This window comes from Ceratotherium simum, chromosome 28 (assembly GCF_057802395.1).
Source record: "Ceratotherium simum simum isolate JZ-2026a chromosome 28, ASM5780239v1, whole genome shotgun sequence".
Taxonomy (NCBI): domain Eukaryota; kingdom Metazoa; phylum Chordata; class Mammalia; order Perissodactyla; family Rhinocerotidae; genus Ceratotherium; species Ceratotherium simum.
Window position 1 is genome coordinate 38389197 of NC_141927.1, and position 17719 is coordinate 38406915.

Sequence of the window (17719 nt, forward strand, 5' to 3'; positions counted from 1 at the left end):
TCGTTCTCCCTTCCTCCCTCGCTGTTGCCAAACGGATCCCCAGTAGCCTGCTTTCTATTTCTAAATTTGAGTGAGCAGTTTTTGTATAAATTGAGTTGGATGGTGTCCCACGTGTAAGCTGCGACATGCAATCAAGAGTGAAAATAACCCCTTACAATCAGAGATCCGAAACTACCTCGCCACGACCAACACGGAAATGACACGACGCGGAAATCCCGAGTGTCAAACCGCCCAACCTCCGGCGGGCTCGCGTCTCCACAGGCCTCCCCCGCGCCGCCCCGCCCCGCCCCCAGCCCCGCCCCCCAGCCCCGCCCCCCAGCCCCGCCCGGTCTTTTTCTTCCGGATGGACTCCTCCGCGCGGGGCGGGAGCGGAGGCGGCCCGGGCCCCGCCCACGGCGCACCGCAGCGCGCAGCCTCAGTAGAGTCGCTTTACGGCCGGAGGAGAGGGTGGGTCCTAGACTTAGGGTAGGAGGCCGAGCTGAGGGGCGGGGAAAGAGGCCTTTTGCGGCAGGGACGTAAGTGACGGCGGAGGCGGTGCGACAGCTGCTGGAGGGCAGAGGAGGCGGGTTTGTGTTTCTTGGGCCGAACCTGGCTGTGGGGGGCGCGGGCCCTGGGCCGGGGCTGGAGCTAAAGGCCCGGGGTGACAGCATGGGTGAAGGGGAGTGAGGCGGGGGAGGACCTGAGCTGCCTTGGGCGGTGGGTGGGTGTGAGGGGCTGGCGGGCTGGATTCCTGGGTCCAGGCCCGGGCTCTGACCCGTGGTTCGTGTCCCCCGACCCCACAGCACGGCCCGTCCTGTCCTCGCCATGAGGCCGCAGCAGGCGCCGGTGTCTGGGAAGGTATTTATTCAGCGAGACTACAGCAGTGGTACACGCTGCCAGTTCCAGACCAAGTTTCCCGCGGAGCTGGAGAACCGGGTACGCAGCCTGGCTCCCCGCACCTGCTCTGGGGCGAGGGAGCGAGGCTCCCCAGGGACGGGAGGGGGTATGGGCTGACACCTGGCCCGCTGAGTGTCTCGCGGCTCTGGCAGGGGCAGGCAAAGAGAGGACCTTGGCCATAGGTGTACGAAGAGGGCCACTGAGCAAGACCTGGTGTTTGGAGGAAGGAAGAATAAGGCCAAGCCCCCGGGTGTGATGACCTCATAGAACTCTATCATGCCCAGTGCCGGGAATCCGTACCCTGCTGTCCCCCACCCCCACCCCCGGGTTATTGACGACAATATGGGGAACTAATTCCTGAGGCTCCTGGCCACCTAACTTAGCATGTTGTAAGCTATCCACCTAACTCGTCGCGCAAGAGAATTCATCATCGTTTTCGTGACTGGCGTTTGTGGCCACTGTGCTGGTCGCGCTGCTCCGTAGAAAGGGTTTATTGAGTGCTGTGCCAGGCAGTGCAGACAGGTCTTCTTGGAACCTGAAAACCGTAAAGCATTAGATGGGATTGGACAGGGAAATATCACAGAACAAGGCCTTAAACTTGTCGCTCCCAGTTATGATCACTGGGAATCGCCTGTGTTGTGTTGGCTTGTATGTCAAAATGGTCATCAGGATATAGGTCCCTTGGGCCACTTTGCATACAGAAATGGAAGAATGGGATGTGTTTACCCTTTCTTCAGACTTAGCAAAAAAAAGTATCCTATATTAAAGGTACAGTGAAGTGAGCGTATGTGAGTGTGTGTGTTTTCTTGTGTCCGTGTGTGTTCACCCACCCAAAGAGAGACTCAGTGTTGAGCCATGTTACCTTACATTCTGTTTCCTGGTCAGAAGTCCGTTTCTGGTTAGATGCGAGCAGGTTTTGTGGCTCTTTCCTTTTGACAAGGAGGGTGAGGGACTGAGAGGTGATTAGGCATGTTACTGTGTGTGGGGCTAAGAAATGCTGGTCATGGAATAAGTGGGTGTAGATGAGTCTGTACTGGAGAAATGTGTAGCAGTATTGAAAATTAGCTTTTATCAAGGTAGGTTGTTCTATCTGATTGCCAAGGTTGGAAAATCAAGGATCAATTATAGTATCCTTCAGCTTGATTTATAACTGTGCGCGGGTTATTGGCCCAAGTATGTTTCTTTAAATGCAAATTAAAGATCAAACATGTCTTATCAAGATGGTTTGTAGATTAGCTGGTTTGTGAAATGCCATATGAATGCTGCAGTTTGTTTCATGATGTTGCCGGTTAACTCAGCCTGACACTAGGTGGGCATTTCCACAGTGGTTTGAAGAGATAGAAATTGAGCAAGTTGCCTATTGGCTAAAGCTACTGAATGTTGTTTTTAAAATAATTTAACATCACAGTTAGCCTGTTTTACATGTTAGAACTTATATGAAATGTATCAAATGTTTTATTTTTAAGCATTTTATAGAAACTCTGACTTAGACTATTTGTGTACTTTCAAATCAGAATGTAAACTATTCTTTTTCACCACACTTATTTGGATGTAACAAGATTCCTTTGTTTAAAGATTTTAAAGTTAAATTTGTGACTCATACGCGAGCCAAATATATGTATGCAGAATCAGACACTAACCTTCCACTCTGTGTGTGGTAGAGCCTTTATTTTATAGTTGGAATACAGAAATACAGTCTAGTCACAGTACTCGCTGGTTCTTACAGAAAATTGATGTTTCTAAGTTCTGGAGTACTTTTACTTCTTTGACTTAATAGAGCCCAGAACTGCTTGTGATTCTGGGTACTACATGGAATGTTATATGGTGCTATTCAGTTGTGCCTTTGAAATTTTTTTTCTTTGTAAATGTTTGGGTTTGTAGTTTGTACTAGTTTGTACATTAAACTGCTTGGGAAAGCTTTGTTTTTTTCTGTGTTGAGATTAAATTTAAATTACAGGTTTAAATTTTCCTTGCTTTTGTTTGATGGAAAATTGAAAGGTTTCTTTCTTTGTTTCTCTGCTAGTTACTCTAGAAATTGTACTGATTGCTCTGCCACTGGGGCTGATTTTCCTTTTGAGAGAACATCGCACTTGGCAACTTAATAGAGGAAGAAACTAATATACAGATATTTTGTATTACTTAAAGCATTAAACACACACACATTTGCACCCTTTAATTTGGGAGTGAGGACAAGTTCTGTCTGTTAACAAGTTTGCTTTCTCCAGTGCCTGTTAGAATGCAATACTTTGATGCCTAAGAGCTTTGTTGCTAGGGCAGTTCTTTAAAAGAAGCTTTATTCTCACATCAGCCAAAATACAGACATCTTAGGCACCCTTGGTCTGAGTAGAATAGAAAAGAGTGAACTACAATTGAAGCATTTGTTCCCCTACATACCTTTAAAAATATATCTCTACATCTGGTCAGTAGAAATTTCCTTTGACTTGTGATCACTTTAAGCTTCAGCCTCACACTTTCTACCACATAGTTCAACAAGAAACAAAAATTCTGGGAAAACAAGCTTGATTCCTATTTCCATTCTGACTTCACATGTTTATTGGTCCAAACTGGTATTTGGCTCCAACTTCACGTATCTCCAGATTTTCCTACAGCTCCTGTATGTACAAGTCCCTGGGGAAAACACCAACAGCTGTTCTGTGTGGCGCCTGAAGGGAGTGAGAGAGACACCCATTCTGGTTCTGTTGGGCCCTGCGTGTTAAGTGTATCCTCTGCCTTTACTGCTGCCTACCATGCTTTTTACCCTTTTTAATAACCTTTCAAAGAGATTCTTGATTTTATTTTACCTTTTATTCCTTTTTTCCTTTTTATTAACCTATTTTAAAAAATCCTTCACCTTGGTTTTGGGGGGTTTTTTGGTTTTTTTTCATGAGCTGTGATTTGTCTCCGTCCTGTAAAGCATTGCAATCTTAGGATAACTTTTAAGAATTAGAGTTTCTGGTATGATCAGTAATTCTGATCTGAAAGAAATAAAATGTTTCTGAGTTTGATTCTATGGTTTTGAATCATATTGTGTCAAAGAAATGTAAATAATTCAAAGACCTTTGTCAAATTATTACATTGTTGGTAAATGAAATGTGTGTGTTTGAAATAATTTAGACTTTTGTAGATTTACTGATGGACAAACTGAAGGCATTAACTTAGGCATAGCTAGGTGACGATAACAATTTACCATTGATATTTGTTCACTGAGCTATTCTCCTAAGTCTGTTTTCGGGGAATGAGAACTCTGAGATAGGTTCCCCAGGTGACTGTTCTTGACACCACATCTTCAAGTGGTGGCTCAGCGAAGGAACGCAGCCCAGCTCTCAGCACCATCTCCACCCACCCGACTCTTGTCAGAAACTCTCATATTCCGGGAAATTGAAGGTAGCCCCTTTTTAAAAACAGATAGAGCCACCACCACTTACATTAAATGTTCTCATAACATTGGCTCATTGAGTCCTCACAGTTTTCTACACGAAGGACAAAACAATGATTACAACTGCCTCTAACCTAAAGGATTTTTTTTGTGTGTGTGTGAGGAAGATCAGCCCTGTACTAACATCTGCCAGTCCTCTTCTTTTTTTGCTGAGGAAGACTGGCCCTGGGCTAACATCCTTGCCTCATCTTCCTCCACTTTATATGGGATGACGCCACAGCATGGCTTGCCAAGCGGTGCATCAGTGCACGCCTGGGATCCGAACTGGCGAACCCTGGGCTGCCACAGCAGAGCACACGCACTTAACCACTTGCACCACGGGCCGGCCCCTAACCTAAAGGATTTTAATAGCTTAAGGGTGATGATCATAAATTGTTTTATACTGTAAGAAATTATGTTCTTGGGAATATTTTGTCTCAAACTGTATGTTGAGGTTCTTTGATTTTGTTTCTGAGTCTATTTCTAATAAAGACTAAATAGAAGAGAGCATTCATATGTAAGTAGTTACTAGGTTTAGGAATAAGGGAGATATTATGTGAGAGAAAGCTTGGAGTAAGGACAGATAAATTGCGCTTTGTTACCAAGAATGACAGTATTGGGGGGCCGGCCCCATGGCTTAGTGATTAGGTGCGCGCCCTCCGCTACTGGCGGCCCAGGTTCGGATCCCGGGCGTACACCTACGCCCCGCTTGTCCGGCTATGCTGAGGCAGCATCCCACATACAGGAACTAGAAGGATGTGCAACTATGATATGACTATCTACTGGGTCTTTGGGGAGAAAAAGGGAAAAAAAGGAGGAGGAATGACAATAGATGTTAGCTCAGGGCGGGTCTTCCTCAGCAAAAAGAGGAGGATTGGCATGGATGTTAGCTCAGGGCTGATCTTCCTCTCAGAAAAAAAAAAAAAAAAGAATTCCAGTATTGGATGAAATTCTCTACTAATGGGCCTTGAAAGTCCTAGGGTAAAGTATTGAGATTTGAAATCTACAAAGTACTGTTAGAAGAAAGTAAAGTGATATTGGAAGAAAAAAGTAAAAGCAGATGATTAGAGTGGATGACAGTATTAGTGTAAATGTAAGATAATGGTGTCACTGAATCAAAAGAGGTCGTAGGAATGACTTGGTGTGAAGAGTTGTGTGGTAGTTTGAGATTTTGCCTTGTTCGTTGTGAGCTTTTCCTAACCAAATAGTTGCTTTAAAAGAGATGGGAGATTGAGTAAACAATACAGAACTTGTACCTTTTGATCCTTCTGCTTAAAATGTCCTTACTTCCCTTTTTTCGCCTAGTAAATTCCAGTGTTTAGGGACTCAATTTAACATTACCTACTCTTTCCAGATAAAGGAAATGTCTGCCTCCTGTGTCCCCACTGTACTTTATATATGCCTCTGTTGCAGTACTCTGTCAATTTATTGTATTTTTATGTTTACATATCTGTTCTGCTTGCATGACTGTAAACTCCTTGAGGTCTGTTCATCTTTCTCTAAGGCCTGTCATAATATCTGATGGTAGGTGCTCAGTAAATGTGAATGTAAGTGAATGGAAAGATGGAAGGATTGTATAATTTAATTGTTACTTGAAATTCAGTATAAAGAACAAAGAAGCACCATATTGAGCCATGAAGATATCCAGTATCCATAAGAGGGATAAAATTAAACACTAAGGAGTTTCAATAACTTAGGTCCAGATTTAATCACCTAAAAATTGTTTGTTGACTATTAGATAAGAATGTTGACAAAACAGCAAAATAAATTAGTGATAGCAAGCATTAGTGAGTTGCTGATCTTTTTTTCCAAAACTTATTTTTAAATTCTTTTTTCCATACAGATTGATAGGCAGCAGTTTGAAGAGACGGTTCGAACTCTAAATAACCTTTATGCAGAAGCAGAGAAGCTTGGGGGCCAATCCTATCTTGAAGGCTGTTTGGCTTGTTTAACAGCGTACACCATCTTCTTATGCATGGAAACTCATTATGAGAAGGTAAGGCCACCTTTGTTTTCACAAAATCTCTTAAAATCAGAAAGAAGGTGAGTTTATTACATGTTTATGTTTACGTGATGGCAATTGCCATAAAATTTAAATGAGCATTTATAATAATAATAATTCAAGTTTTATTGTTGTTCCTGTGTCTGTTCCAATTGGAGTTGACATATCAGTTTCAAATTTACTTATACTTAAGAAGAATGTAGGAAATCTATTCTACCCAGCTTTCTGAGAATCCTTTTACTTTATTTCCCCAAACTTCTCTCTTCAATCTTATCTTCCCACCTGAGTTCTTATCTTCTCTTTCCAACTGCCTGCTAGACCCAGAGTTGCTGGCTTCTCAGCTTAGGTGTCCAAAAGTCAAACTGCATATCTCCCCATTTTGTTTTATAGCACCCCCTTTTTCAGTACCATCTTGAGATGTGGGGGATGAAGAAGAGGGAAAAATTTATCAATTGTCAAATACTGAAATATTTTCCATTTTCCCATTCATTAACCTTTCATGATTTCCTCTGCCACTATCCTAATTTGTGCCCTTATTACCTTTGTCCTAAACTATTGAAATAGTCTCCCGACGAGTCTCATTTCTTCTGTTCTTATACTTTTCCAAACTGTCTGCTGCTGTCTTCAGAAAACACAGCCTTACTTCCCCTACCACTCCTGCTAAGTCACAGGCCTTCCCTGGCTTTCCATTCACTGCCACCGAGTAAAGCTCAAGCCTCTCCTCAAGCTGACCTCCAGCTTACCTGTCCAGCTCTGCCTCCCACCCCTTCCTCACTTCACCTTTCAGGCACACTTGATTACTCGCTGGTCTCTAAACCTACCCTCAGCGCTTCTCCACCTGCAGTGCCGTTCTTCCCGGGGTCAGCTCTCACCAGTGCCTTATGTCCCACTTTTGTCTAACTTGTCCTTAGTCTTCCAGTTGAATTTTGTCTCTCCTCTGTATCTCTCTAGCATTTTATTTGCCTCTGTTTTCTGGCACTTATCACTCTCTACTTTGGAGTGTAGCAGTTAACATTCTTGTCTTATTTGCCCTTCAAGTATGTATTTTTCTTGAGGTCAAGGACAGTGCCTTAACCATGTTGTACCGTTACCTCTTCATGCCTAACACCATGCCTTGGGTATGTTAGTCACTCCTTGAGTGTGTGTTAAATGAATGACTTTAAGTTAATCACAGAAAACCCCTAACGTATCGTTATATTCTGGCCGTGCTTAGAAAACGAAATGCTGTAAGAATATCTGTTTAATACGCTGCCTGGTAGAAATGTCCCTGTGATTGTCTTGCACTCTGTGTAGTGGAGAGCAGATACAGTTGCAGCTAAAATATTTTGAGTTATTGGCTGAAAATGTTGCTATATTCTTCATTAGCATCCTGCCATGAATTCCCTTAGTGTTATTCTATATTGTGTAAAAGAGTATATTTAGATACCTAAATTAGTAGTTTATATTCTTCTCCATAGCACACACAAAAGCAGGTTTCATTCCTGTTTAACATGCAAAATCAGAAGTTATATAAAGGATCAGTATCCACTTTCAGGCTATGTTTTGTCTTAGCAGCCTCTCTTCAATAATACATTTGGTGAGTAAAGGAACAGGGTTTCATTCATTCATTTGATAAATGCTTATTGGAAGCCTACTATGTGCTAAGCAGTATGCAGGGAATATAACTGAGTAGGGCAGACATGGTAGCTGACCTTGTGGAGTTTGTAATTTAGTGGTAACAACTGATAATAAGGAAACAAATAAAACCAACAAAATTGTAGATTGTGATAAGTGCCTTGAGGAAAACAAACTTTCCTATGATAGAATATAACAGGAAAAACCTAATTTAGATGATGTGGTCCGAAAAGGCCTCTAAAGTGGTGATGTTTAAGCTGCTCAGGGAAGGATGAAAAGCCTGAGGCCATTTGGGCAGCGAGATCAATGTATGCTAAGGCCCAAAGGGCTTGCTGGGTCCTGGGAACTGAAAGAGGGCCAGTGTGGGAGGAGAGAAAGGCTAGAGATGAGATTGGAGAGGTAAGGAGCAGCTGTACCCTGTACGAGTATGTAGTCCATGGAGAGAAGTTTAGATTTTATTTTCAGTGCAGGGGGAAGCTACTCAAAGGTTTTGAGCGGGAGAGTGATATGATCAGATTTTCCTTTTTAAAGAGATCTCTTTGCTCTGTTGAAAAAAAGGTATAAAAGTAGAAGTAGGGAAACTCATTAGGATGCTCCACAGAAGTCCAAGCAAGAGATGATGAGAGCTTGGACAAGGAATGGAGCAGTGGAGATGGCAGGAGGTGAACACGTTCAAGGGATTTGTTGATAGTAGAACCAAGACTCGAGGAGCTGAATGTAGGAGGGCAGGTTAAGGCTGAATTCATGTGGATAAAAACTTGGTCATCCAGGAATTGTCATTTAAAGAATATATGATATTGCCAATTTAAGGTAGAAATACATCCTCCAGAGTATTTCATTCATGCTTAGTGGAGTGTTAGAAGCTTGAGTTTTCATTTTACTGTGCTCTTAAATTTGTCGATAAGATTTTAATTAACTTTTATTTATCAACGTGCATTTGCTGAAATAGATACAGATACCTCTTCTGACGTCAGTTGTAAAAAGAAATTGGTAATTGGATGCCAGCCAAGTCATTTACTAATTACGGGATCATGGACAAGTTAATCTCTCTGAGTTCTCTCAACTGTAAAATAGGTCTTAGAGTTAATAAATTGCTTCACATATGGTAGATGCTTAATAAAGAGTGTCTTCTTAAGTAGATTTAAAAATTAAGTTAGCATGTATATGTTTTAATTGGACATTTGTGAATTCACATATACAATGTTTCATTTCAAGTATAAGTAATCATTCTTTAGCAGCTGCTAGTTTATTTAACAGCTCTTAATTAAATCCTTTTGATTATTAATCTTGGAAGGCAGCTCTCAATATCAGAAATACAATGGAAATTGATCCCAATATGTTTTAACTTGAGTTCATAGGCAATATATAAGGTACTACTTTATAAGTCTAATCAAAGTCTCTTTCTTTTTATAGAATAAGTATTATAAGGCAAGTAAAAACCAAATCAAATTAGTCAAGAAACCAAAATTTGAGGCATGGCCACATTTTTTAAATAGGTGATTTTGTTTTAGAAACTGGACATGAATAACTAGCTCATAGGAAGTGAAGAACTGGAATGGTGATAAATGGTCATATGATGTGCCTGTACTTTTAAAAGAAAACTTTAAATGTGTATTTGTATTTTTGATAAAATGGTAAAGTGTAAGAACAACTGCCCTTTCCCTCTCTCCAGTTTGTCCCTTAGGAATTTTGTGCTATTATTTTCTGCTTTATGAAAAGACAGGATTGAGTCATTTAAAGATTTTATTTATTTATTTTTTCCCCCCAAAGCCCCAGTAGATAGTTGTATGTCATAGCTGCACATCCTTCTAGTTGCTGTATGTGGGACTCGGCCTCAGGATGGACGGAGAAGTGTTGCCTCGGTGCGCGCCCGGGATCCGAACCCGGGCCACCAGCATCGGAGCGCGTGCACTTAACCACCAAGCCACGGGGCCAGCCCAGGATTGAGTCATTTAGTCTTTATTGTTTTAAACACTAAAATTTCTAGTCTACAGACAATAGGCTAAATATGGTAGTGCTTGCACTTCGTCTTGTGGGTTAAATTTTTTGAAATTATAAATAGGCCTTTTAAAACTCACTCAAACAATCATGCAACTTTTTCCCTATAATGTGCTAATTATTGATTTAAAATGAAGACAAAGACTTCAGTGTTATTTCTCTATTGTTGCTGCCCATTATAGTTAGGGAACAAATGGGCTTGTAAAAGGTTCTCCTCTCAGTAGCTGTCTGCCTTGTTCATCAACTAGAAAACATCTCTTCTGCTATGTGCTGTAATCTGTAAAAGGGACACACTTAGAAGGAACTTAGATATTTTCTGAAAATAAGATCCTGCTGTTCTCACCTAGCCTCACTTAGGATATTTTTTCATGAGGGTCTAGTAGACTTTCTCCAGTTTAATATTCTCAAGAAGGATAATAATCTTTCCTGAGGTTTGATTGTGTTTGCTTTGTAAATATTATACATATTGAGGTTTTATTTAGGATTTGAGAGTAACGGAGATAATTTTGCTCAGTATTATAGTTTGTTTTGACATTGATTTACCAAAAATAAAGTATGAGTAAAATGTCAACACAAGGTGTTTTGGGGTTGAGACTGATTCTCTGTCCTGTCTGGGATGCAGAAGGAGTTTCCTCATGTTAGTGCTTTCCTCTTGCTGAAGAGACAGAGTTTAAAAGCATCGTGTTTAGGACAGTGCTGCCTTCACCAAAGTAGTATAAGAGGATTTGGAGCTTATACAAAAAGAAAAGTCATTGTTTTCTTCTGAACTGGTACCCAAGTGCACATGAATGCTATTCAAGTTTAAATAAAAACCTTGCGCAACAAAGTTATGCTTGAATCAGATAAAGGAATGCTATTTCTTTGCTAGTAACCTATACCCAAGGAGAGAGGGAGGAAGGCTGTTCTGAAGGAAACCTTTCTTTGAAACCAGCCATGCAGGCATTTTTCTGAGTGTCCCCCTAGTATAGATGAACTGGGGTGAGGGGAGACTGACTCTACAGTTTCCAGTTCTGGCAAGGGAGCAGAGAAGGAAATAGAGAAGATTGAGAGTCCTGAGTGGGGCCCCTTTATGAGCTGTTTTCTTCTATTCGTATTTTAGCATGATTGACAAACTCTGACAGGAAGACAGTGCCTAAGATTTTTTTTTTTTTTTGCACATAAAAACCAAGCACAACTCAAATTCTTTGAGAGCTTGAAAATAGGAGACTGATACTTGTATTACTTCAGGTAATTAGGTGAAAAGAATCTTTTCTTTAGAAATAGTATTCTTAATGTACTACATAAAGAACCCTGCAGATTGCTCTTTTAATAATATTATGCTTTTTAAAAAAAAAAAAAAGCATAAAACATGAGATTGTATTATTCCCAAAGATGTAACCTGAATAAACTATTTAAATTATTTTCCTTCAATAAGAAAATGTGTTAGAGAAACCACATCGAGTTTTCAATTCTAAATCAGTTTATACCAAAGCACCTAAATTATAACATTCTAATTTGTTAGTTTGGCCTGATACACCCACACTTAAATCTGTTCCTAATTTCCAACTTTTTTTCATATTGTTCTTTTTTCCCATTATGTTGTGATCACATTTATCTGCGACTCTATCATATGCTGGTAGTGTGAATTAAAGAAAATATATAGTAATTAAAGAATGGATCAAAGCCTCTTTGAACATTAGAGCCAGAAAAGGGTTAGGATGACTTTGAATCTGAAATAAAACATGTAACTCTTTGATTTTGGATATATAGCTATTAAGATTTATTTTCTTCTAGCTTATCTGTCTCAGAATTGCCCTTATTAAAGCTGGAGATTTGGCCATTTCCAGAAGTTCCTTTGTATCCTATCTGGTTTTTGTCTACATTTGCTTTGACTTTTACAACTTTAATACTAAACTTATAAAGTGAGGTTCCCGTCCAGGACACAAGAGCAGACTAGAGTATTGCTCCATGCGGTTGGGGAAGTGATATAAGACACTTGGAGTCATCAGAAACTCCATAGCAGCTGACGCCCACATGCTTTACAAAGGAAACAGACTTTTCAGTTTTAAACTAACTGGCCTACCTTTTGTTATTGGCCAACTTTGTATCCTTACTTAAAATTGCGAAAACGTACAAAGGAGAGAAGAAGCAGTTCTTAAGTGTTAAAGGTAAAGGCCCAGAACTATCCTTGATATTAGAAGATGTGACATTAACAACACTTTATGAGTAGGGAAAGAGAAAAGCATAACCATTGTGTATATAATCATCTATTTCTCTGTATCCAGGATTGAGGTGACTAGGAGGTAAGGAGGTGGAGGGTTGGTCCTCATGCTTTTGTATGCACTTGTACTTACGCTGCATTGAAGATAACTTCGGACTTGCAGAGTCCATGATGCTGTGCTATATGTGGTGTGCAACTGGTGTGAGCCAGATAATCAGAGCTGTATCCCTCCGTATGACTTGCTTTGAACACTAATTCCAGTGCATGAATGTTTTAAGATCCAGCTGATAACTTTAGGGGAAATCTGATGAAATTTGTAAAAAGCTGTGGTGTTTCCTTCTGTCAGGTTCTGAAGAAAGTCTCCAAATATATTCAAGAGCAGAATGAGAAGATATATGCTCCCCAAGGCCTCCTCCTGACAGATCCTATTGAAAGAGGACTTCGAGTTGTATCTTTTTAGTCCAAATCATAAGGTCTAAATATCTATAAGTAGAAAATTTTGATGTCACTCTTTGGCATTGGCTAGAAAGAATTTAACTCTCTTCTCTTGTATTTGCCCTAGGAATTGTCTGTGTGAATTGCATGCCTGCCATAAGCCTCCTATCTCCAACATTTTTTCTTAAAACAGGTCTCTCCTTCCTTTGCATTGTGCAGGTCTCTGTGGATTGTTCAGTATTCTGGTTACCATCTTGCTTGGTGGTTCTGAGGGCATCTTGTAGTAATAATGGGGGTAGTATGAGTAATGCATTTCGGCTGCAGAAACCCTGAACCTAAAGCCCCTTTGAAATGCATAAACTCACAATGTGTGGTGAGACTTGTCATCCAAATGAATTGCAGGTCCATGGCTTCATCTGACGAGTTGAAATCAGTTACAGCTGCCAGATGTATAATTTTGTTACCTTTGACATACTGTGCATATTTTTAGAGGCAGTAAGCTTTGAAAATCACTAAGTGAATTTGGTAAATAAAATTGCAAAAAACTAATTTAGCTTGATAACTGGAGTAATGGGTAAAATATATTTTTTTTAAAACCTAGGTCAGATAGTCCCAGGCCTTCCAGCTGATAATAATTTCAGCAGTTTTATTATACTCTACAGCAATGGTTCTTAAACTTTTAGAGGTCATGAACCCTCTCCCAAGGAAAAGTTTGTGTGTAATTTCCGGGCATTTTGAACCCCTGAATTCATTACCTCCATGGATTCTCAATTAAGAACCCCCTAGTTCTACAATAAAACGTTCTTTTCCGAATGTTTTTAAAAAATAAATAAATAATCAGTGTTTGGGGAGGAACTGCATGTGGACTACTACAAATTTAAATTTTCAGCAAGGTGGAGAAAGCATAGGAGAAAGTCTTAATAATTTAAAAATAAGCAAAGCAAATTGAAAGAAAACTCTGTGCAGATCATACACATCAGCTTGCCATAGGCCCGTTGCATATGTGTTCTATAGTGTGTTTTCTTAACAGCCATGCTGTTTAGATTGAAATTACCATTTATGAAGACAGAGGCATGAGCAGTGGAAGATAAACCATAGAATTGAAGGTAAATATGAAACTATATGATTTCTATGCAGTTTTTGTAAATTTATAGGATGCATGAATTTTCTCCCCGGCATGGTAAATAAATCATAAATAGTGGCCTATTCTCTTCATTGGCTTGGTATTTAAAATGTGTATTTAACCCCAATTCTATTTGGTGATATAGAATTTAATCCTGATTTTTTCCCCCCATATTGTTTTCAGATTGGTTTTGTTGTTACTTTGTTTTTCGGTATTTGGGGGAGGGAGATGGTCTTATTTTATTTTAATATTTCAGAACTATCCTAGGCATTTAAATAGTTAGGTTTTGCATGTAAGAATCAGTTCAGAGATTTCCCTGCCTTTATGATGAATGGCCTTAATAACCAAAGAAACATTTCAGAGTGGAGTGTGGGATATTCTGAATATTTCGTTTATTTAAGTGGCTTCATGGCCTTGTAGAAGAAACCTTATCTCTAGTGGGTAGAACTGTAAATTTAATTCTTTTGTTTAGAATGTTTATGTTCTTATATATCCATGTAATGGCCTTGAATATATAAGAAACAAATTAGTTAATACTAATAAGAATCTATAGGCAGAAGCATATAAAAGCCATAATACATGAGCATAGCCTTCTGAGTGACAGAAAATCGTACTTGACTGTTTCTGCCAATTTCAGTCATTTTCTCTTTCTACAGATAGTGTTCCACTCCTGTACTTTCCTAATTGACTTTGTTTGCAGGTATCTATCACTAATTAACAGGTAGCACAGAGACAGAATCCACCAAAGCAGACACATTCCTTCCCAGGGCACCAGTAATAGTAATAGCTACTGTTTTGAGGGCACCTGCTATGTGCCAGGTATTATACAAATGGTATTTCTAATTCTCACAAGAATTCTGCAAATTGCAGAAAGATTTCCCCCATTTTACAGATGAGCAAACCAAGGAACAAATAGATTAAATGATTTTCTCAGAGTCACACAGCTAATAAGTATTGGCATATGAACCCAAGTCTGATTGACCATAAAACCCTTGTTTTTTACACCACACTTCCTCTAAGTACTTGGAACAGCAGGAGCATGGAGAAAGGAAAGAGTTCATCAGATTGTTCTAAGTGTTTATGTCCCCTTCTTTTCTTTTTCAATACTTTTTTTAAAATACATTTTGTCTGTTCCTGTACAATTTATTGAATCCTACAAACCAGCATTCCAAAGCTGCCTTCTTTTAGCACTAGTGAATGTGTCACCTGAATTCTTGAAAGCCAAAGACCTAAGTAATGACATCTTCTGCCACATGTTTTATTTCTGTAAAAAGGCTTTATTTTGGAACACTTACTGTTGCTTGTCCGTACACTTTCTTGTGTACAGTTTCCGAACTGATATTTCTCAAACAAGCAATTAGGAACCTTATGTGTGGTTTTTGTTACATGCCGTTGGAATAAGTTTGTTTTATCAATCGCAGCTGCATTGACTTGGCACAACCCGTTTGTCATGACTCATTTTGCAGTCATTATTGCTAAATATAATGTTTTTCTGAGGTGGTGTGGGGTTTTGAGCAATTACCCACCAGAGACTATTCTATCAATATTCAAACAACCGTGAAATTTTGAAATGGGAAAGATTTACATTAGGAACTTCTGGATAATTTCATGAATGCAAATATTTTTGTTCAACACAATTTAGTTTTCAGAGCTATGTGTTCGTTAGGCCCAGGATCCAGTGTGGGCTGAGGTCTTGGAGGAGGGGGAAAACCTATAAGAATAATTAATTCAATTCTACCATTTTTTGTAAGTCTACAGGGTGTCTGCGGGTTGAAGCATTATATGGGAATTAAATTAATGACTTAACGAAAGAGTACACAAATCATGGAGATGGCCTTTATTTAAAAAAAAAAATAGCTTTAAACAATATTTTGCTCTTCTTAAGTTTAATTTTTTTAATATCTTTATTATTAGACTGATGGGGTTTTTTCTTTGGATTAAGATTTGTCTTCTTCATTTAAAAAATGGAATATATCATTATTCAATCACAGTAAGTTAATGATAATAAAAAATATCTAACATTTATTGGCACTTATTATGTGCCTGCTTGTTCTAAATACCTTGATTTGAATCATCACAACAACCCTATGACGTCGATACTGTTATCCCAATTTTTCAGATGAGGAAACTCAGGCACAGAGGACTTAAGTTACTGGTCCAATGCTAAAAACCAGTAGGTAGAAATCCAGGCAGCCTGGCCCCAGATTCGCCACTTAGGTCTATGCTGTGCTACTTCTCATGATGTGATTGGTCAGAGATCAGAATATACAGGGCTTGGATGTCTACATTATTGAGCTTGTGCTCACTTAGGCAGGTAGAACAGATCCAGGTATTTTATCAGATAGAACTCTGGGTTAATAGAATGTAGGGCGCATATTAGGAGCACATATCAGTTGATTTAAGAGAGGTGTTTTAGTGGTTATTTTTAGCATCCTTTTCTAAAACATTTACTTTTCTAATTATAGATCCCACCTCAAGCTGGGACCCTCATCTATCCACTGGCCGATCGCAGAGTGTCCCCTACCTCCTCTCCAGAGCATCATTCCTTTGTATCTGCTGCCAGAGCCACGGTGCCATTTACTCCAAGGACTAACTTTCTAAAATTCCACACCTGGAGTGACCTCTAGTCGCTCAGCATCCACTTTGTGTCTCCAAATTGTGTAAGACTCTGTAATCTTTTGATTTCTGAGAAAACACAATGAAGCATTTCACTTTTTTTATTCAAAGTCATTAATAAAATATGCAGTTGGTCAGCCCAACGCAAAGTTTATTTCTTATCTGCCAGCAGTACCACTGGTTCTTTTCATTCTTTGGGCCAGCTTCCCAGACAGCCCTAGACTTCAACAAGTCATATCTTAGCCAGTGTTCAGTCTTATTCACCCAAATTGATAAAATGCTTTTCTCCAGGATTTTGGTGAAGGGTAGGCTCTGTCTGTGGTTTTGCTAACGCGTCTCCCAGATTTCAAAGAACTACCAGTTTTACCATGACTCAAATCTTAAAGATCTATTTCTGTTGTTCAGTTTCTCAAACTGAAGCTCATTGGAAAAATAATGTATAATGTTATTTGTTTTATTATGGCAACTATTCCTAATTAAAGCAGTATTTAATGCAATTTCCAGTTATTTTTCTTTGGAGAATTTTGTTATTGCATTACCTTGAGTGTTGGGAAGAAGTGGTATGTGTTGCTTGTTCCTTACAAAAATAAGTAAGCACAATAAAGTGGATGCTAAACCATCAAACACATAAATGTCCCTGCTGTGTCCCTGAATGTGTAATAAGCAAGTGTAATAAATATTTTAATTATAGTTTTGTTATAAATATAACTTATGAGAAAAAAAATTGATAGGAATAATACTGTGTATTGCTAATTTTTAACTATCCCTACTGGCAAACCTTATAATTCATAGTCTTTCCTCATATACAGTATTCACTGCAGAGAAATCTTATGATTGGTTCAAGTACAGTAATTTAAGTGATTTCCAACTAAAACTCTCAAGTCTGAATCAGTATTTCTAGTTCTTCTTTTGGCTGTATGTTCTTAGTACTGAGGCTTCTTATGCCCTTCATTCATCTTTGGGGTTTGAGAGCATTGTATTTGGGAGAAAGTTAAGAAATGTATTAGGAGAGAGTGAAACAGTAAAAATTTTATTTTCAGAGATGTTGTAGGTGCTAATACTGGATTTAATCTCTCAGATTTAATTTCCTTTATGGGTCTGTTAGTTATTCAGTAAATACCATAGGTCTGTGTAATATTTTAATTGTATAAAACTCCTTTGTTACTTTATAGCCTATAATAGTGTCTGTCTGCCTTTTAAACCCATTGCAATAACTTTGCTGAAATATTAATACATTAGTAAAACTTTTCTTAAACAAATTGTCTCTGTGTCATATGTGATGTGATTTGGTAAAGGGATAAAAGATATGGCATTTAATTTGGCAGATAGACAATACTACTAGAATCACTGTTACAGTGTAGCTTGGTGTTTTTAAAGAAACATCTTACATTTATGTAGTTTGTCACACTTTTCAGTTTTTTACGTGCTTTATGTCATAAC

At 39.1% G+C, this 17719-nt stretch overlaps 1 protein-coding gene across 3 annotated transcripts; it reads left to right on the forward strand.

The window, feature by feature from the left end:
- Positions 1-504: 504 nt before the first annotated feature.
- Positions 505-17538, forward strand: GOLGA7 (golgin A7). 3 transcript variants are annotated; one of them, XM_004441188.3, is made up of 6 exons: positions 505-566; positions 783-915; positions 6135-6287; positions 12452-12553; positions 13584-13646; positions 16129-17538. In XM_004441188.3, exons 2-5 carry the CDS (start codon positions 805-807, stop codon positions 13629-13631), a joined length of 414 nt encoding a protein of 137 aa, XP_004441245.1. In that variant the 5' UTR covers positions 505-566; positions 783-804; the 3' UTR covers positions 13632-13646; positions 16129-17538. The 3 variants fall into 3 exon arrangements, with proteins under 3 accessions (XP_004441245.1, XP_014651404.1, XP_087274691.1); XM_014795918.2 differs by lacking the exon at positions 505-566 and adding an exon at positions 622-640; XM_087418565.1 differs by lacking the exon at positions 505-566 and having other exon boundaries at positions 727-915.
- Positions 17539-17719: the final 181 nt, after the last annotated feature.